This window comes from Neodiprion virginianus, chromosome 2 (genome assembly GCF_021901495.1).
Source record: "Neodiprion virginianus isolate iyNeoVirg1 chromosome 2, iyNeoVirg1.1, whole genome shotgun sequence".
NCBI classification, from domain to species: Eukaryota; Metazoa; Arthropoda; class Insecta; order Hymenoptera; family Diprionidae; genus Neodiprion; species Neodiprion virginianus.
Genome location: NC_060878.1, coordinates 6253379 through 6275253, shown reverse-complemented (window position 1 = coordinate 6275253; position 21875 = coordinate 6253379). Strand labels below are relative to the sequence as shown.

Below are 21875 nucleotides of genomic sequence, written 5' to 3'. Positions count from 1 at the left end.
AAAGCACCTGCTGAAAAATGTCGAAAACACTGTTTCTCGTTTTCCGGCTGTAACTTTTGATGCGTTGATCGCAGCGTATTCTCACTGCGCCCAATCGATTTCTCTCGCAAAATTACGTCGGAATAGCGCATGAAAGAATTCATTCCGGCACTTTTCGGAATCACCAAAATTTTCGCCAAAAATGCAAAGGGGTTAGCCTTGCTTTTTTTTCGGCCGAAAAATTTTTGGTCCCAGATTCGATTCCAATAACCCTTCCCTGACCAATCGGACCCTCAGGAACTCAGAAAACGCAGCGAAAGCAGCGTGGGATCAACAGGAGAGAAGTTACGAAGGAAAAAGCACCTGCTGAAAAATGTCGAAAACACTGTTTCTCGTTTTCCGGCTGTAACTTTTGATGCGTTGATCGCAGCGTATTCTCACTGCGCCCAATCGATTTCTCTCGCAAAATTACGTCGGAATAGCGCATGAAAGAATTCATTCCGGCACTTTTCGGAATCACCAAAATTTTCGCCAAAAATGCAAAGGGGTTAGCCTTGCTTTTTTTTCGGCCGAAAAATTTTTGGTCCCAGATTCGATTCCAATAACCCTTTTTTGACCAATCGGACCCTCAGGAACTCAGAAAACGCAGCGAAAGCAGCGTGGGATCAACAGGAGAGAAGTTACGAAGGAAAAAGCACCTGCTGAAAAATGTCGAAAACACTGTTTCTCGTTTTCCGGCTGTAACTTTTGATGCGTTGATCGCAGCGTATTCTCACTGCGCCCAATCGATTTCTCTCGCAAAATTACGTCGGAATAGCGCATGAAAGAATTCATTCCGGCACTTTTCGGAATCACCAAAATTTTCGCCAAAAATGCAAAGGGGTTAGCCTTGCTTTTTTTTCGGCCGAAAAATTTTTGGTCTTAGATTCGATTTCATTAACCCTTCCCTGACCAATTGGACCCCCAGGAACTCAGAAAACGCAGCGAAAGCAGCGTGGGATCAACAGGAGAGAAGTTACGAAGGAAAAAGCACCTGCTGAAAAATGTCGAAAACACTGGTTCTCGTTTTCCGGCTGTAACTTTTGATGCGTTGATCGCAGCGTATTCTCTCTGCGCCCAATTGATTTCACTCGCAAAATTACGTCGGAATAGCGCATGAAAGAATTTATTCCGGCACTTTTCGAAATCACCAAAATTTTCGCCAAAAATGCGAAGGGGTTAGCCTTACTTTTTCCCCCATTGTTTGACCGAAAGATTTTATTCTCATATTCGATTAGTATGATCGTCACGCCAATTGGACCCACAGGAACGCAAAAATAGCACAAAAAAGAGCGTAGGGTCAACAGCAGGGGAACTACCAACGAAATCTTCTATTTTTTGTCCGCTACTCTTGGTGTGTTTTTCGCAGCGTATTGGAACTGCGTCGAATCGACTTTTCTTAGTAAACTACGTCGATGTACTGTGTGAAGAGATTGATTTCAGCATTGTCCCAAATTCACAAACAACGAATAGAAAAAAACTGACGAGGTCTACCTTCCTTTTTCTCGAGCGGATAATTTTTCGTCATAGAATCAATCCGAACGACCCTTTCCCAGACTTATTGCAACTCTAGTATTACAAAACGGTATTTTGATCCTCGTGGGACCAATACCTGAGAAGATACGAAAAAATTACGGGGAAATTGCAGTAGGTGTTATTCAATTTATTCAATATTACATATAATAGTAATACAACATTACACATTTTGAATCCTGCAGAGGTGCATCGTACCTTTTAGCATTGAAGGTACTCAGACTGGAACCCAAACTGCGCTCACAAACAACATTAAGAACGATTTTGTACAACATTGTTCATATTCTGCTTAACGCAATATATATCGCAGTATCTATTCTACATAGAAATAGCATACTAATTATATCAATGAAAATATTATTATAGTAATTATTGGTATAAAATCATTAGTATCATGTACTAGTATAACATAATAGATTCATAGTATTTGGAAACTTGTTAAGTAGTATACACTGACACCTGAACACTTGTACTACATTGAATAAACTGGAACTGGAACGAGTTTGTGATTTTTCTCTCCCACCTCGTTAAAAATCCAGTGCAAATTTGATGTTTTTCAGCCGTCAGTTTTGATTCGTTGCAAAATTATGTTGATACTGGGTGTGAATAAATCGACATCAGCATATCCCAAAATCAGCCAAAAATTTGCGATTCTCGGAGTTTGGAAACTTTTCGTCGTAAAATCGTTTTGCAGGACTCTTTTTAAATCAGATAATTCTAACCCTGAAAAATGCCGAAAAGACATTTAATAAAGCGTACATAGGACCAACAGCAGAGGAATTACCAACAAAATGTAAGCTCTATGAGTAGCTGTTCGAGATATAAGACAAAAAATCTAATTCATTCTCATTATTCTAGAATCGTCATACATGTAATGCAGTGAAATGAATAAAGTGTTAATATCTTTTTTATTTTTGTTTATTGTTCAGAAGAAAGGCCCTGGACACACCGCAATGTTTTCAGTGTAGACCATGCGGTAATAAACGTATGAAAAGGCATGATAATTATGCACGAGTGCACGATTCTGGAATAATGAGAATAAATTGGATTATTTTCTCACCTCAAAAAACTGCTAACGTTTAAATTGATTTCCTTTTAGCTTCTTCAATATCTCCGTTTGTTCAAATTTCGAATTAACAATCCTAGATTTCTCAATTCTTAGGATAAAAACGCCACAGTACCACTGATTCAACCACATAGTTTTGACCACGGTCATACTAGTCCTTACTACTCCTAGACCACCTCCGACCACCTCTAACAACCACCGATAACCACCTCAGGTTATACCTAGAATAGTAATAAATATTTTCAGTATAAGAACACATCAAAAATATTGTGTAAGGATTGGTATAATTAATTAATTAATTTAATAATATAATAAATTTCATCAGCGCGCTTATAGCTACTGTATTTGTGCTTGCGGGAAAAATGAATTGAAATAATATATTGTAAACATGACGAATGTGAAAAACTTTAGATGAAATATGATGACAATTGCCATTAAGTATTGTAAAAATGTTTTACTCGCCATGCACAAATCCTCGTTCTCCTCGTCCACCTTGTTCACCTCGTCTTCCTCGTCATTTTCCTCGTCCACCTCGATCACCCGCAACCACCCCTAACCAATTAATATAATCCTTATATTGAGACATTTTACCAAGAAGATTATAAGAAAGTTATAACAAATTACAGAAATCTTACTAGCGCATTGATAGCTACTGTATTTGGGCTTGGGCGAAAATTGAATTGAAATAATTTATTGTAAATATGACAAGTTTGAAAAATTTTGAATAAAATATAATTACGATTGCCATTAAATTTTTTAAAATTGTTTTACTCACTGTGCACAAAACCTTGTCCTCCTCGTCCACTTCGATCAACCGCAACCACTCCTAATCACCTCCGACCACCTCAAACTTCCTCCAACGACCACCGCTAACAACCTCAGATTATACCTGGAATACTGATAAATATTTTCAGTATTAGAACACATGAAAAATATTGTGTTAGGATTAATATAATTTCTTCATTGTCACATTTTACCAAGAAGATTATTAGAAAATTATAAAATATTACAGAAATTTCACTAGCGCATTGACAGCTCCTGAATTTGGGCTTGCGCGAAAAACGAATTGAAATATTTTATTGTAAACATGACAAGTTTAAAAAATTTCAGGTAAAATATACTTACAATTGCCATTAAATATTGTTAAAATGTTAGATTCACCGTGCACAAATAGTCACATAGCTTTTTGTTATTGGTCCACATGAAAATAGTTGCTTATAATTATTTATTTTGTACTATTATCATATGCAAATGGTTAAAAACTGACAGCAATCAATAATTATTTAGCTAAATATTTAAGTAACGCCGAAAAAAGATTCAAAGTGAAAACCGCGAAGTTCTTTAAATGCTGCCATACGAAAGATCGGGAACCGTACACATATTTTATTCTTCAAATCTATCGAAAACGATAATTTATAATCGAAACATTGATTGTCAGATATTTTTTTCCAATGAAAAATAACTAACAATGCTTTTTAAAATTTCTAATGTATTTAAACTCATATTTGGACAGTACAAGAAAAATTTACTTATCATCAATTGTTGCAAAATGGCGAAGTTATTAGCTGGCCATTCAAGCGCCTCGCCGCTGGAATCTCGAATTGGCAGGAAAGTTGAAATGCATAATTTTTGTCTGAAATGTAAAAACTAAAATTACTTTGAATTGACTTATATTTTTATCATCGACGAACTAAAAAACTCACAAAAAACCGTTAAATCACATTCATTTTCGTTCAGAATTTTCTTGGTAAACGTCGTTACTTTTTACTTTTGAGCTCAACAATTAATATGATATCACGGTTTTTTGGGTTATTTTGGTACATCGATAATAGAATGGTGCGTAAATTGGAAATGACTAGTTTACACACGCATGTAAGTATAACGTATTGCGATTTTATGACAATAAATTACGTCAAAAAATATCACAGAACAATCAGCTAAGTGCTAACAGATTTAAAACACGAAACACAGCAATCTTAGCTCTAATTGAACGACGTTATTGTCATGTATCCCTGTGCATACTATGCCAACTACTCACCACCTGCAATTTGTTGATCCTGGTCGTTCGGTTTTTTTTTCGATTTAAAATGTTATCTGAAGCATGCATATTGGTTTGATAGTACAAAACATGACGTTTTCAATAAACAAACTTTTAAACTTGAACATTAATTCGGAAGGTCGAAAGTCATCAGGTCAAGGACCTGGCCAGCCAGAACTACGGAGCCCTTGTTCTGGAACTTGAGTTTCACCAGGAAGCGGACCTGAAGCGCAGAAACTACGCAGCGCTTGGTCAAAAGTCACCATGTCAAAAACCTGGACAGCCAGAATTACGGAACGCTTTTCCTGAATGTCAAGATCCACCAGGTCATGGACCTAGACTGCCAGAACTACGGAGCGCTTGTCCTGGACGTAAATTTTCACTACGTAGTGGACTTTGAGCGCAAAAACTATGGAGCGCTTGTCCTGGAAGTCGAGTTTCACCAGGTAGTGAACCTGGAGCGCAGAAACTACGGAGCGCTTGTCCTGGAAGTCGAGTTTCACTGGGTAGTGAACCTGGAGCGCAGAAACTACGGAGCGCTTGTCCTGGAAGTCGAGTTTCACCAACTAGTGAACCTGGAGCGCAGGAACTACGGAGCGCTTGTCCTGGAAGTCGAGTTTCACCAGGTAGCGTACTTGCTCCGCAGGAACCACGAAGCGCTTGTCCTGGAAGTAAATTTTCACTACGTAGTGGACCTTGAGCGCAAAAATTACGGAGCGCTTGTCCTGGAAGTCGAGATCCACCAGGTCAAGGACCTGGACATCCAGAATTATGGAGCGCTTGTCCTGGAAGTCGAGTTTCACCAGGTAGTGAACCTGGAGCGCAGAAACTACGGAGCGCTTGTCCTGGAACTCGAGTTTCACCAGGTAGTGAACCTGGAGCGCAGAAACTACGGAGCGCTTGTCCTGGAAGTCGAGTTTCACCAGGTAGTGAACCTGGAGCGCAGAAACTACGGAGCGCTTGTCCTGGAAGTCGAGTTTCACCAACTAGTGAACCTGGAGCGCAGGAACTACGGAGCGCTTGTCCTGGAAGTCGAGTTTCACTGGGTAGTGAACCTGGAGCGCAGAAACTACGGAGCGCTTGTCCTGGAAGTCGAGTTTCACCAAGTAGTGAACCTGGAGCGCAGGAACTACGGAGCGCTTGTCCTGGAAGTCGAGTTTCACCAGGTAGCGTACTTGCTCCGCAGGAACCACGAAGCGCTTGTCCTGGAAGTAAATTTTCACTACGTAGTGGACCTTGAGCGCAAAAACTACGGAGCGCTTGTCCTGGAAGTCGAGATCCACCAGGTCAAGGACCTGGACATCCAGAATTATGGAGCGCTTGTCCTGGAAGTCGAGTTTCATCAGGAAGTGGACCCGGAGCGCAGGATCCAGGAGGTAGAGATTCCGATACTCGAAATCTGCGGAGCGCGATTCTCATCCGTCCGCTCCACTGCGCGGCTGTTTCGAGACTGCGAAATTTGGCTAGCTAATTTTCGCCTATATAAATCGATGACGTCAAGGAAAAAAAATTTTGGGTGACGTCACTTTCTGAACATCCGAACATCCAAAATTTGGTTTCGAACTTTAATGCTATGTATGATGTATGATGTATGATACGTATCATATGATGATATGATATGATATGATATGATGTATAATGACTTCAGTTTTTACATTTCAGACAATACGCACTTTATCTTTCCTGCCGATTCCAGACTCAAGCGACTAGGCTCTTCGATGGTCAGCCTTTGACTAAAGATATATTCTTCAGTTAACAGGTCAGCTAATAATGCTGCCGTTCTGCGACAGTTGGATGATAAAATTTTTTACTCGTACCTTTCAAATGTGTGTTCAAATACACTCGAAGTTTTAAGAATCTTCGTTCTATCTCTCCCTATCAATAAAAAAAATCGCCGACAACTACCTTTTTAGGTCTTTAAATCAGGACACTGCGTTAAATACCGTCTCATATACGGAGCATCCATTTCATCTCGATCAAAATTTGTGCAACTTTAGAATTAGCGACGGAAGTTTTTGCCACGATATAAGATACTCGAATTTTATAAAAATTCTAAGAGGCGTTTACGAGTAATTTACCGAAACATAAATCTTCAGAATGTCGCAAAAGGCTCGAGATAGGGAATCACATGTTGAGAGTTGAAATTGCACAATAAATTAATATTTCGAGATTGGAACGGCCAAACTTACATAAATTTTGACAGCGCATGTAAAATATTGTCATAGAAATACATGTTTTATTACAACTATTGTAAGAAAATGCATTTTGTGAGGAATTTGAATACGATTGTACGGCCTACGCAGCCACGCTGCGTGTATCTGCCTCGATCATTTTTCATTCTCTCATTATCTCAATCGTTTGGTGATATGGTACGACATACTGCAAGAGATCAACAAAATCAGCAAGGCCTTACAATGTCCCAAAGTCGATTTACATACCACGATGAACATGATCGATGGTGCTTTCTTTCAATTACAATCCTTCCGAGAATCCGGTTTCGAAAGATGCGTAGCCACTGCTAAACAGATGGCTGAACAGTTGGACATTTCGCAAACTTTACCCGAATCACGTACCCCACGGACGAAATGATTTCTCGATTACGAATCTCAAAGCGATGAACGATCAAGCGATCCAATAAAAAGGTTGGAAATTGAATTTGTCAACAAGTTATGCAATATAGCTATATCAAGTTTACGAGAACGTTTCGTGATAACCAAAGACGTTTGCAAACCTTTTAGTATCATCCAAAATTCCAGCAACTTTGTATTATTGGATAGATCTCAGATTTTGAATAAATCGAATTTGTCGCACATTATTATCTAAGGTCTTGATGAAATATATCCAAACTTTATCTCTTTAACTATAAAACTTCAAGGATTTTTTCAACATTACCCGTAACTTCCGCGTTAGGAGAAAGGACATTCTCAAAACTGAAGCTTATAAAAATTTATTTGCGCTCCACTATGTACCAAGACCGGCTGAATGGCTTAGCTGCAATGTCGATTGAACATCAAATTAGCAGCAAGTTAGTTTTGTAGATATTATTTCAATTTTTGCAAAAAAAAAATCTCGCAAAGCTGCATTTTGAGTTTTGAGTAGTACGTAATTTTTACAGGGGGGCCCGAATTTCAAGGCTCGCACGGGGCCTGCCGTGAGCTAGTGCCGACGCTAATTGCGAAGACTGTTACTCAGAAGGTGAATGCAGCCAGCATCATGTCGAAATCGGTAACTCTCTGATGTTCTGCAATAAGTTCTCAACTCTGCAGTTGAAACATCTTTCAGTGGAACATCTTAGGGGGCGCAAACGCACAACGATTTTAGGTCGTCACACCAAAGCCCGTAAAGGCAACCGTCTTTATATTTTTCAGTCAACGCTACAGGCATCCATTTTAATAATGAGTTAATAATTTGTGTAGCGCTACCACAGCGCTACTCATACCGATTTCCGTCTCTCTCTTAGGGAGTTCTATACAACGGCAGATGATAGGACACACCCAGATTTCAAAAGATTCACTATATCGCTTACGCGCAATGTAGGGTGTGCTCCACCATTAGCTGGCAGCACTAAAAACACCCTAGGATAAAAGCTAATATCGGAACGCACCGATAACGATGCGTGATACCAGAGTACTCATCACTGGTGATACTCTGTGATTCTAATTTAGGGTGCATTCTGATATTATCTCAGAGTGCTATAAACAATTTATTATCTCTTTTGCTCTCTTCTCTCTTCTATCCTAGGGAGTTTTTCGCGCTGCCAGAAAGTTTCGGAACGCACCCTGACGTATTACTAATTTTTACCAAGCTTTTGTCATTGTGTTGTTTTCGTTACGTTTATTGTAAATAATAAAAGTTTGTCTGTACTTTGCGCAAAGGCGTCAGATCGTAGTTAATATTCTGCGCATTCATCAGTGCTACTAGAAAATAAATATCGAATCAGAATGAAGTTTACATGAAATACTATTCAGTATAGTAATCCATTCGAAAACCTCATGGAATAGGTTAACCTGCTGACTCCCAATGGCACAATCAACAGCTAGTGGAACGTCATCCCGTCGAATTGTTAGGGAACATGATGTTTCTGTTAGCTCATCGAGTTCTCCTCGCTACGCAGACAGTGAGTGGGAAACCAAAGAGGTACCTTTAAAATTTTAACTGTGATGATTCGTCGCGTGTCTCTGTATTTAATTAGTACAGTGAACATGAATTTATCTGCTATAGAATTTGTCTCGATAGAATTTGAGTTGAAAAAACTCAATCAATTTCAAGACAATTTTAATCACGTTTTAAAATATGTATAGGCTTTGCGACAAAGGGAACTTGAGGAAGCACGAGCACGAGCGGCTCAAATGGAAAAAACAATGCGTTGGTGGTCGGATTGTACGGCGAACTGGCGTGAAAAATGGAGCAAGGTGCGCAATGAAAGAAACAAAGCAAGGGAAGAGGCTAAATTGCTGAGAAGCAAGCTGGAAGTAGCATTGAAAGATGCGAACACATTCAAGCATGAGAAACAAGACATCGAATTGCAGAATGAGCAGCTTAAAAAAGAAATGGAGAACATACACATGATACTTTTGAAACACGCTGGACAATTTGATCAGCAAATAATCAACATCTTAGAGTCTGATCCTCGACTCAGAGATGCGCTTGGAGTTGACGAGCTCTTGGAAGTATACAATAACGTTCAACAGACTGAAAAAATGGTCCCGATATTGAATCAGAAAGATTTATTTGTGCATGCAAACTCTGCTGAAGAGCCAAGTTCTAAATCTGATATGGATGCAGCAGTGCAAGACAGAGATATAGAGGAATATGTTTTGCAAGGTGCTGTGCCTAAACATGCTGTAGAATTGTACAAAGAAAGTTCAATCGATACTTTGGATAGGGATATGATGAAGCTTGTCGGCGAGACCAATGCAATGCAAGATAAATTAGATAAACGACAATCTGTTATTGATGCTAGCGATGAAGAATTTCTGATGCAGAAAATGTCCATGCTGCATTTAAGACTCGAAGAGGCAACAAAAACTATATCTGCCGAACGAGAGTAAGTACAAATTTACTGCTACTAATAAGTAGGAAAACGTATCTGTTTTATGAGTCCTCGGGTCATTACATATTCGCTTAATTATTGTATTATTTTCAAGAGAAAAGTCGTCGCTCCATCGGGGAATGGAAAAACTCAGATCAGAAGTAACGCAACTCAGAGAACGGTGTGAAGAATTAGAAGAAAGTAGAACTGAAGTTACCAGAGAACTATTGGCATTGAAGGACAGATTTCAAAGTGAACTCAGTGCTGCACAAGCGGATCTCATTGACGAGGCAACAAATCGTGAAGGCATGGATCGTCGTCTATCAGATCTGCGAACTGAAGTTAGTCCACAGATTTAGAATATCAATTGAACATTAAATAATATTTGAGTAATATAGCGCTAAACTTGATTTAAAAAATTGTATCAATTCTAGTTGGAGAGACTGCAAGCAGAAAATGCTGCAGAATGGGGTAAACGGGAACGGTTAGAGACTGAGAAAATTTCTCTTGATCGTGAGAATAAACAACTCAGGAATGAGTTACGCGATATGCAGGAAAGAGTCGAGTCGCGACGAGGTCGACCTGTTTCTGCGTCTGACACGGATGTCAGGCAAATTCAACAAGAGTTATTGGATCGCAACAAGGTAAATTAAAAATTAAATATTCATTTGCACAGAAAGATCTGAATCGACATAGAACTTGCTTTACAATTGATGTCTGTTAACGCTGTGTATTGAATTTCGATAGGAGGTGTTAGACCTTAAGCATTCACATTCAAAACTGAAAAAAATGCTTGCTGAGAAAACGACTGAATTGTCGCACGCTTTGAGACGATCAGAACAATACGAAACCGAAGTGAAAAGGGTGCGAGCTAGGGTGGAAGAATTGAAAAAAGAACTAGCTTCGGCACAAGACGAGCTAGATACTGCTTCTAACAATGTTCGCAGGCTTCAAAGGGCCAATGAAGATCTTTCAGAACAACTAGGCTCAGCAAACGTCCAATTAGAGCATTTCAAAAACAGGTAATGATAACAAAATGATAATAAATGATATTTAAAAAATATTGTGCTTTTATCTTTGTGCCTCCAAATTTCAATCTTGACGATTCTTCTTGGAAATTCTTATTAACCATGGTATTAACAAGCAAACTTTTCAAGTAAATCTTACGTTTCTGATATTAACACTGCTTTTTTCTATGAAAGACATTTTTTAACCATCATTATTTGGTAAGTATACAGCTTTATTCTGTACGTAGACTAATCTATATTACTATTAACAGTTCTGAAACATGTGACGATGAATTAACTGAAATAGAAGAAGATAAATTAGTGGATGGTATAGTGGACCATACCGCATCCATATGTCCTAATTCAGTTTCTGCAGATTAACAAACTTGCGAGGAATAAAGGTTGTGCAAGGCAAGTTTACTTTAAGCCTGAATAAACAAATGTTAAATCATTAAACGTCACTCGTGCGTTCATTTTCCTTTTGTTTTGATTGCTTGTCTGAATAAGATTCCTATTTTTTTAACAATGGTTTTGTTACCAAGTTTGCAAAGTACAGTATTGGGACTCGAAATATCATGATATAGAACTGCATAAAATTGAAGATTTTTATTCAAATATTCAGGAATTTCTAAAGTATTGTCGAGAAATAATAAACAATAAAGTATACATGAAAGTAAGAATCGTTTCAAAACCTCTGCCATATACAATTATTATTGTGATTTTTTGAATTTGTTTCTTACCTCTGAATCCGTTTGGGGATGAACCAGTCTTACGTATCTCACCCAAGTTCCCAATTGGATGTAAGTCTATGTACGTAATTTATAACGATGAATTTTTATTTGCAGATTACGTACATCAACAGGCATAATATCTATTCACCGTAGCACCAACATTTCTCACAATTTCAGTGACGAAGATGTCAATGACTTCTAAACAGTATCCTGTAAATCTGTACAAATGTAAACACAATGCACGATTTTATTTTAGTTACAGACTGAAAAAGTAAAGATAATAGTATGTTGAAAAATGATTAAGATGCTGCCACGTAATTTAATTAGTATTATGATTTACGATCGAGACAAATACTCAGCGTGAAATTTTTTATTACTAAATCTTCTGCAGATACTTACCTGAATTTTTGAAAAAATCGACGTTCATATTACACTTTCATAATTTTGTTACGCTGTACATACATGATATAATTACGTTTATTTTTTTACTTGCAATTTTTGTACATTTTATGTTGTTTACGTATACTTATTTAAGTTTTTACCATTTATATAGAATTCTTTACAATTTTGATATGTTGTGTTAAATAATATGATGCATGTACAAGATTTTTTATTACTTTCTGTTTTGTACAATTTGCTGTAAAACAATGATGAATTGTTTGTATTATTTCCATAAAGACTGACGAAAGAAGAATGTGAGATGTTTCCTGGTTATAAGCTCATTATTTTAATAAACCGTATTAACAATATAAAATATACACATGAAATACTTCAAAGCAATAATTTGTGTAACATTGTGAATAATAATTGGATGTGAAGATATATATAGGTATATAGCTTATATGTATATGCTGATTAGAATATGATGAAACCATACTTTTGTCTGAATATTTTTGACTCAATTCCCCTACGCATATGGAATCAGTAAAGTGTAGTAAAATAGTTAACGATTCGTAACTTAATTCTGAAGTGAATGGCAAAATCGATGTTAGTTTCAAAATTTAAAATAATATTTTTTCAAAAACGTTGAAAAATATAAAGATAAACAAATTTATCCAACTGTCGTTTTCTTTTTACAATCCAATTTCATGTGCTCATGTTGATAATAAAACGAGAAAAGATTACAAAAACAATACATTGAAAACATCCATCGAAATTGGTGCAATGAAGGGTGCATTCAGAAATTAGCTGGCAGCTCTAAAAACTCCCTACTTACGACAGAGGGAGAAGCTACTCACGAACTCCGCAGCGCATAAAAGATAAAGGCGGTTGACAGCACTGGGAGCTAATTTCGGAACGCACCCGAAGTATGGTCAACTTGGTATGATTCAATGTTAAAATCGGTTTTTCTGCTCATGCGATTTGTCAGCGATAACTTTTTTTCCATTTCGGAAGACGCCATCTTGTGGCAGAAAACATGCAGTTTTTGAAAACTCGCTTTCAACTTACAAGCCTTTTTCTTTCCGTGTGTTTCATTATAATTCAACACAGTCAACGCATAACTCGATTGGCGCATTGCCGCAACAGTGTAAAGTTTGCAAACCTGCAACAACAGCAAGTGCATTAATCTGAATACATACATTTTGCACCCAGTGCGCAACCGCGTTTCGTCCAAATATTTGATACTCATCCCTTACTCCACCGTCACCCTACGTTCTAATAATTAAAAGGTGCAATCCCGTATGAGACGGTTCACAGAAAAGTGGAACATGATCCACTGATTACGTTGGATATCCGTCCTTCGCTTTTCCGTGATTCGTTTACATGGCACAAGCAGCAGGGCCTTGACAGATATTCACTACATTTCCGTTTATGTGCACATATCATAGTGGGAAAATTATGCACGTGCATTGACTCAATCGTTTTTCTTCGTTAGGAATTCATTCGTAATTAAATAATCGTCAGACAAGTAAAGTCAAATACTTGCGGTCTCTCGCGCAACAACATATTGTAACACTATTTCTTTATGTACTTTCAATGATTTAAAAATTAATTCCAGTTAAGAATGATCGGAGAAGTTAAAACGTTAACTATATAGACTAATTCCTTAAAATTAAACGACCCAATCCTCGAGATAAATTTTCCATGTGAATACTTGCGTTACTTGAAGAAGGCAGTGCAATGAATACAAATGTGAATATGTCGACGTTAGGTAAAAGTACTCTGAAAGTTTAATATGTGTGTAATAAGTCACGTAGAACTTGAGACAGATTTTCAGCATTTTATTGGACTGCCATCCGGGTTAGTCGGTACTTTTGGTTTACAGACCTTAGTTCGCCCATTAGAGCCGTAAACGATATTGCAGGAGAAAGTGAAATATCCACAGGTGGAGCTTTTTGTGTAGTAACGGTGTTCGTACTTGCGAGCTGCGTCTCTATTGCTTTGTATCTTACCTGCAACGCTGTTGGTGATCGTGTAATAATTAGGCTTACTTGGTGGACTGGGACTAGATCGCAAGTAACTGTTTGGTACTGCGGGTTGTTGGTATCTTCTGCTGTCGTATCTGAAGCGATTACGTGGAGTCTGCAAGGCTCTTGAATGGGCCGCCGCTGATTCCTTGGTACGATTTTCATAAGTTACGTTGTTTTTTCCTGAAGTTAGCGTAAGCGTTTGAGACTGCGAATCTCCATCACCTTCAGCTTTTGTATCGCTTCCGGAAATAGACACTACCCTGCCACGGTATCCAGGTGGGATTGTAAATCCTGGTAAAGATTGTCCCGGTTGTAGAATATCGCCCTCATGAAATCCTGTTGAAGAGTCTTGTGTGACACGTGCACCGTATTGTCCGTTCGAAACGTGAGTCTGTTGATATTGATTTGGCTGTTTGCTGCTCACGGTTAAACCACCATCTTTAGACACACTTTCAGATGGGAATACGGTTGGCGTAGAGTCGTAATACTCATCTCCATACTCTTCATCATAATCATCTGAATTTACATTTGTTTGTTCATAATTGTCATCCACTCCTGTGTTTTGCAATGAGCTGCGAGTTGGTACGGGATTGTTATACCTTACTCCAGTTGCCCTCGTTGGATCCGGAGGAGTAAACACTGTATCTGTTTTCTGAACAAGTGGGGATTGTGTTCCGCCGGTCTGTGCTTGTGGTTCGTAATGCTCACCACCACCTTCTTCAAGTGCTGGCAATATTTCGGCTGATTGTAAATTGCTGTCAGGTGTCACTTCTTCGGATGAAATTACGACGGTTGGAAAAGGACTAAACGGTTTGAACAGCTCTGAATTGGAACTCGAAAAGTTGAAAGGTTTCCTAGAAGCAGCAGCCCCTGAACCAGAGCCTGCCTGAGCAGCTCCGTTGTATGATAAACCATATTTGAACGAGCCTTGTAATTGCGCCTGTGATTGACCTCTGTATGTCCCACTTTGTGCAGAAGCAGTACCACCGCCCAGGAATATTGAAGAATTCGTCTGCGATTGATCATTTTCTTTTTCATAAGGCTGAAAGCCTATTTGGGCCTGGCTCGAGGTGCTGCCTTCACCGTTGGCTTGTGCATCAGCCATGCCGCCTCTGGAAGTCGTTTGTACTTGCGAGTTTGTGCCATGATTCCAGCCGCTACTTTGTGCATCTGATGATGTAGCTCCTGTATTCGAATGCAGCTGTACTTGAGCCTGGCTCTTACCACGGCCTCCAGAGCCCTGTGCACTGCTTGTTGCGCCCTGCTTACCACCACTAACTTGAGTCTGAGCACCTTTCGAACCGTCATTGGTACCTGCCTGAGCAGAAAATGATCCGGAACCACTGTAAGTTCCTGAAACTTGAGATTGTGCCGTTCCCTGCCCATACTTTCCTTGAGCTGATGCACTAGCCATCGTCCCAGAATCCGCTTTCTGTACTGAACTCGAAGCTTGCGAATCTGCATCATCATCGGAACCTTGTGATCCAGGTGATGGATAATACTGCGGAGACATAATGTTTTCTTTTTGTGGTAACCCAGCTTCACCTCCATTCTGACCGGACCAATCATTAACATTTTGTTGGTCCGGGTACCACCTAGGTCTGTTTGGTCCTCCAGTACCACCTAGATTACTATCATAATATTCACCTCCTACACCATTGGGAAAATTTCCGGGATATCTTCCTCCTACGCCACTGGGTCCACCACCGGGGTACCGTACTTCACCTACATCACCCCCCGTGCCACCGGGTCCACCACCAGGATACGGTACTCCGCCTACACCACCCCCGGTGCCACCGGGTCCACCACCAGGATACGGTGCTTCTCCGACACCACCCTCAGTGCCACTGGGTCCACCACCACCGGGGTACCGTACTCCGCCTACACCACCTCCAGTGCCTCCGAGGCCACCACCAGGATACGGTGCTCCTCCGACACCACCCCCAGTGCCGCTGGGTCCACCACCACCCGGGTACCGTACTCCGCCTACACCACCTCCAGTGCCTCCAGGTCCACCACCAGGATACGGTGCTCCTCCGACACCACCCCTAGTGCCGCTGGGTCCACCACCACCCGGGTACCGTACTCCGCCTACACCACCCCCAGTGCCTCCAGGTCCACCACCAGGATACGGTGCTCCTCCGACACCACCCCCAGTGCCGCTGGGTCCACCACCACCGGGGTACGGTACTCCGCCTACACCACCCCCGGTGCCACCGGGTCCACCACCAGGATACGGTGCTCCTCCGACACCACCCCCAGTGCCACTGGGTCCACCACCACCGGGGTACCGTACTCCGCCTACACCACCTCCAGTGCCTCCGGGTCCACCACCAGGATACGGTGCTCCTCCGACACCACCCCCAGTACCGCTGGGTCCACCACCACCGGGGTACGGTACTCCGCCTACACCACCCCCGGTGCCACCGGGTCCACCACCAGGATACGGTGCTCCTCCGACACCACCCCCAGTGCCGCTGGGTCCACCACCACCCGGGTACCGTACTCCGCCTACACCACCCCCAGTGCCTCCAGGTCCACCACCAGGATACGGTGCTCCTCCGACACCACCCCCAGTGCCGCTGGGTCCACCACCACCGGGGTACGGTACTCCGCCTACACCACCCCCGGTGCCACCGGGTCCACCACCAGGATACGGTGCTTCTCCGACACCACCCCCAGTGCCACTGGGTCCACCACCACCGGGGTACCGTACTCCGCCTACACCACCTCCAGTGCCTCCGAGTCCACCACCAGGATACGGTGCTCCTCCGACACCACCCCCAGTGCCGCTGGGTCCACCACCACCCGGGTACCGTACTCCGCCTACACCACCTCCAGTGCCTCCAGGTCCACCACCAGGATACGGTGCTCCTCCGACACCACCCCTAGTGCCGCTGGGTCCACCACCACCCGGGTACCGTACTCCGCCTACACCACCCCCAGTGCCTCCAGGTCCACCACCAGGATACGGTGCTCCTCCGACACCACCCCCAGTGCCGCTGGGTCCACCACCACCGGGGTACCGTACTCCGCCTACACCACCTCCAGTGCCTCCGGGTCCACCACCAGGATACGGTGCTCCTCCGACACCACCCCCAGTACCGCTGGGTCCACCACCACCGGGGTACGGTACTCCGCCTACACCACCCCCGGTGCCACCGGGTCCACCACCAGGATACGGTGCTCCTCCGACACCACCCCCAGTACCGCTGGGTCCACCACCACCGGGGTACGGTACTCCGCCTACACCACCCCCGGTGCCACCGGGTCCACCACCAGGATACGGTGCTCCTCCGACACCACCCCCAGTGCCACTGGGTCCACCACCACCGGGATACCGTACTCCGCCTACACCACCTCCAGTGCCTCCGGGTCCACCACCATGATACGGTGCTCCTCCGACACCACCCCCAGTGCCGCTGGGTCCACCACCACCGGGATACCGTACTCCGCCTACACCACCCCCAGTGCCTCCAGGTCCACCACCAGGATACGGTGCTCCTCCGACACCACCCCCAGTGCCGCTGGGTCCACCACCACCGGGGTACGGTACTCCGCCTACACCACCCCCCGTGCCACCGGGTCCACCACCAGGATACGGTACTCCGCCTACACCACCCCCGGTGCCACCGGGTCCACCACCAGGATACGGTGCTCCTCCGACACCACCCCCAGTGCCGCTGGGTCCACCACCACCGGGGTACGGTACTCCGCCTACACCACCCCCCGTGCCACCGGGTCCACCACCAGGATACGGTACTCCGCCTACACCACCCCCGGTGCCACCGGGTCCACCACCAGGATACGGTGCTCCTCCGATACCACCCCCAGTGCCGCTGGGTCCACCACCACCGGGGTACCGTACTCCGCCTACACCACCCCCGGTGCCACCGGGTCCACCACCAGGATACGGTGCTCCTCCGATACCACCCCCAGTGCCGCTGGGTCCACCACCACCGGGGTACCGTACTCCGCCTACACCACCCCCAGTGCCACCGGGTCCACCACCAGGATACGGTGCTCCTCCGACACCACCCCCAGTGCCGCTGGGTCCACCACCACCGGGGTACCGTACTCCGCCTACACCACCCCCGGTGCCACCGGGTCCACCACCAGGATACGGTGCTCCTCCGATACCACCCCCAGTGCCGCTGGGTCCACCACCACCGGGGTACCGTACTCCGCCTACACCACCCCCAGTGCCACCGGGTCCACCACCAGGATACGGTGCTCCTCCGACACCACCCCCAGTGCCGCTGGGTCCACCACCACCGGGGTACCGTACTCCGCCTACACCACCCCCAGTGCCTCCGGGTCCACCACCAGGATACGGTGCTCCTCCTACGCCACCCCCAGTGCCGGTCGATTCGCCACCGGGATACGGTCCTCTTCCTATGCCACTCCCGGTGTTGATGTCAGGATATACACTACTAGTACTACTGGGGCCTCCGCCAGGATATTTACCATTTGGTTGACTGGGCACACCACGTGTTTTTTCACCCGGGTATATTTTAGGCAGCAATAGATTGTCTAACTCATGGTCTACCGTTTGCTGGCCCGCTGGTCCAGGTCCACTATGATTCCAACCAGTTTTCGGGTTATAATTACGTTCGTAATTGGTTCCACTTGATGGTCTTCCGGTTGGATAGGACCACACAGAACCTAATTTCAAACAAACAAGACAAATCAATTGTCGACATCTTACATTGGAGTAGTTATTCGTAATGCAACAGGTATATTGAATGGGTTGAATCAGCTTGTTTTTCATGAAGCTTCAGTTGGGCAACGCTTCAGACGCGTTTTCAATTACCTTGAGAACCCATTCCTCCACCTTGACCTGGGTATGTTGGCTGACGATATCCCGGACATTCTTCACAGTCACCCCCACCTGAGGACATACTCTGTGCCTGGCCCATACCATTGGTCCCACCTAAAGCAACCTTACAGTTCAAAAACTGAAAAAACCGTACTCTGCTTAGTGCCAAATAAAGCAAGAAGAAAACTTACTAACAACCGCATGAGATGAATCATGTGTTATTCTGGCTTCGGCTTTTCCTTCCTTTGATTGACCGTCGCCAAAATTTAGATACTGCGATTGAGTTTGTCCACGAAAACGACCTCGAAATGGTGCCTGACGGCGTTGACGCACTGTCAGTTTTGAATTAAGTTGTTGCCGTTCCTCAAGCTGAATTTGTCTCTTTGCACGAGCGTACAGGGGCTTCAAGACAACATCAGCTACACGGTGTGGCACAACGTCGTTCTCGTCTTCTGCAATTTCGTTAAGGAAAGGATCCTCCATATATCCTGGAACGGGTTTTGTTTCCTGGAGCAATACTGCAGATCGTCCTCGGCAAAATTCAACTATACGGCCGCCAGCGAGACGCCATACCTGATTAAAGTACGTCGTATAGAATTTTGAAGAAAGATTTATCGTTGACTGAGGAAGATCATATTATATCGTCAAAAAAGTCATACGATCACCCTCAGCGACTGGGAATTAAATGTCTCGGGATCACAAAGTGAGCCGTTATAAAAGAAGCGCACCTGACGTAGACATAAAAAATCATCCTTTTAATTCAACATTAACATTTGGAAATACAACCGAAAAATAATTTACTCTGTCAACTGTCATGGTAATCACAGTCGCGGGTTCGTTATTCCAACTTAGCGCGTAGGAAATGGAAGCGATAAAATGATAATGGTCAACGGTCAAGGACAGACAAAAACTGATTCAACCCGTGCCTGATTTAGATAAGCTATACGCAAGACTAGAAATAAGCTCTTTCTTAGTTTGACCTGATAGCAATTGCACATTGCGTCATACGGAGAACTGTCAATTTGTTAAATACATCCGACGTTTCTAAAGTAGAGATTTTCAATTAGGGTAACTGTCGAAATACTGATATTACTTTTATCCCATTAGAACAAGAATTAATAATTACTGTTCATCGCTACATTGCACACTAAATGTAATGGCATCGTTTTCCTGTTATTGATTTAGCCGAAGGTAACATAAACTTTCGCAATCACTTCGAAGTTAATTATTCGAACGTACACACGCCCTACGGATAGGTTCATGATACGTTCAACTTTCCGGTTCACCACTCATGAAACAAAGGGCGATTGAACCATCAGCATGTGCTATCGAAAGATCAGTTGCACGCTGTTAGACTTACTTCTATTTTAGTCAGCAATTGTTCCGAGACATAGAGAGTCCTTTGATCAGCGTTGTGGAGCATTTTTTGCCAGAGGTTCAGGCCATTAGAAGAGATGTTTCTCATAGGTTCCAAATAGCACACATTTAACTTTGCGTCCTTGTAGGCAATGTAATGCTAAAACCGATTCATTGATGTGTAAATAACGGCGAAGATGTCAGGTGGGCCTGATTTTGATAGAAGGTCACGGTTTAAACTTAGTCTTTTAATTTTGAAACTGGATCTTGATACTCAAGGTTTGGCGTTGAATGGCAGAGCTGTTCATTAGGCTGTGCAAAACCGAATTTATAGTTGTCATACAATATACAAGTACTGAAGAATTAAATCATATCTGGCAAAACCGAAAATCCCTTTTTCGGAACCCATTACCAATTATTTCGCTATATAATATTGTCTTACCGTGTTGTAATCATTGAATGTTCGCTGTTTGCTAGGCCTATAAGGTGTGCCAGGAGTAGTTTGTGGGTGATCAATTGACCGGTCGAACCTTTTCTTTTCCTATTAGATACAATGTTGATTGTCAGTTAATTAGCTCATTAATAGTATCCCTATAAAGGCGCAGGGCTTGAATGACGGGTATTTTTTGGTGTTATATATTTTGACATAGTCTTACATTGAGCTAGATGAAGTAGTACATATTATATTATCGTGAGTCTAGCGTGCAGAAGCTCAACGAATATTTATCATTTCTTATCTCATGACCTTTGATGCTCAAATCTTTCGTCAATCACTTTCTGAATAAAATTAGTGGGTTGCGCTAGATTACAAGGACTAGATTCCTTCGGTTGGCACACGTGCGAACATTTCCTCGCGAAATTTAATTACACATTCAAGGCTTCTGTTTTTAAACATGATAACGAATAACAGGTCATGACTCTGAGTAGGCTATGATTAGATGCGTGGAAAGTAATTGGTTGAGATACTGTACAAATACGGTCAAATTGTGCTACAGTGGCGCCTGCTCACATCATCGTTACCACTTCTGTCAATGACCGACTATCAAAATATTACAAGGACATTTGACGATCAGAAAAGATTCTTGTTCTAATTGTAAGACGTTCGGTCACTATATCAAATTGAATCGCTATCGTATTATACATTATGCATTCAATACTTGCATTTAGGTTTATCGAGATAGATGAAGAGAATTTTCATCAACTTAATGATACAAGGGTATGATACAATTCATTGATTCATCGTTATTCTCATCCTCTGTTAATATTTCCGTGTCCACTGATTATGCACATCAAAACCCAAAAATATGAAAAAAAAAATACTACCTCGGATGGTTGTTGAACGGAAGTAACAGAGCAATTTTCTATTTTAGTATTAAACATATTATAATAATGCCGAAAAAAGAGTAAGACTAACGAAAACACAAATTTCATAAAGTTTGTAAAAAAAACTTACGTAATATTTAGCCTGAACCGTCACCAACCCAAAGACGACGATCAAGACCAGGATGGACCACAAGGGTGGTCCCGGTATCCGCGTCATGGCGACACTCGGGGTCTTGTCTCGAGCTGACTGGACGGCCGGATCAAAACGGATCGAAAGGGACACCGAACACTCTTGGGCCCCACTCCATTCGAGACCGCTGAAACCTCATCCCGTCCCCCCACCAAAATCTCTCCCCTAGAATCTCTCTTCGATAGACCATATCACAGATGTAATTTTAGAGAGCGATTTGTATTTTCAGTGAGTATTGCGCCAAGATCTGATATGGTTTTGAGAACATGGTAAACGAAGTTGCACTTTCCAAATTCCAATATATGCAAAAGGTATTTTGCAATTATTCATGCAATTTGGAAAGATTGTTTG

The 21875-nt window shown here is 42.7% G+C and overlaps 2 protein-coding genes across 4 annotated transcripts; one reads left to right on the top strand and one right to left on the bottom strand.

Moving 5' to 3' along the window:
- Positions 1 to 8436: 8436 nt before the first annotated feature.
- On the top strand, positions 8437 to 12449 carry LOC124297364 (coiled-coil domain-containing protein 102A). Of its 3 annotated transcripts, none has more exons than XM_046748306.1 (7): positions 8437 to 8772; positions 8957 to 9702; positions 9803 to 10028; positions 10122 to 10331; positions 10435 to 10709; positions 10967 to 11105; positions 11540 to 12449. In XM_046748306.1, the coding sequence occupies exons 1-6, from the start codon at positions 8728 to 8730 to the stop codon at positions 11073 to 11075; spliced, it is 1611 nt and encodes a 536-aa protein (XP_046604262.1). In that variant the 5' UTR covers positions 8437 to 8727; the 3' UTR covers positions 11076 to 11105; positions 11540 to 12449. The 3 variants fall into 3 exon arrangements, with proteins under 3 accessions (XP_046604262.1, XP_046604260.1, XP_046604261.1); XM_046748304.1 differs by having other exon boundaries at positions 8438 to 8792; XM_046748305.1 differs by lacking the exon at positions 10967 to 11105 and having other exon boundaries at positions 8438 to 8792.
- LOC124299217 (uncharacterized PE-PGRS family protein PE_PGRS54-like) lies at positions 11427 to 21605 on the bottom strand. The gene is made up of 7 exons (XM_046752264.1): positions 21465 to 21605; positions 20454 to 20552; positions 20016 to 20171; positions 18847 to 19228; positions 18650 to 18769; positions 16513 to 18501; positions 11427 to 16146 (listed from the first exon to the last, which is right to left on the bottom strand). The coding sequence occupies exons 1-7, from the start codon at positions 21549 to 21551 to the stop codon at positions 13640 to 13642; spliced, it is 5340 nt and encodes a 1779-aa protein (XP_046608220.1). The 5' UTR covers positions 21552 to 21605; the 3' UTR covers positions 11427 to 13639.
- Between the last annotated feature and the right edge of the window lie 270 nt (positions 21606 to 21875).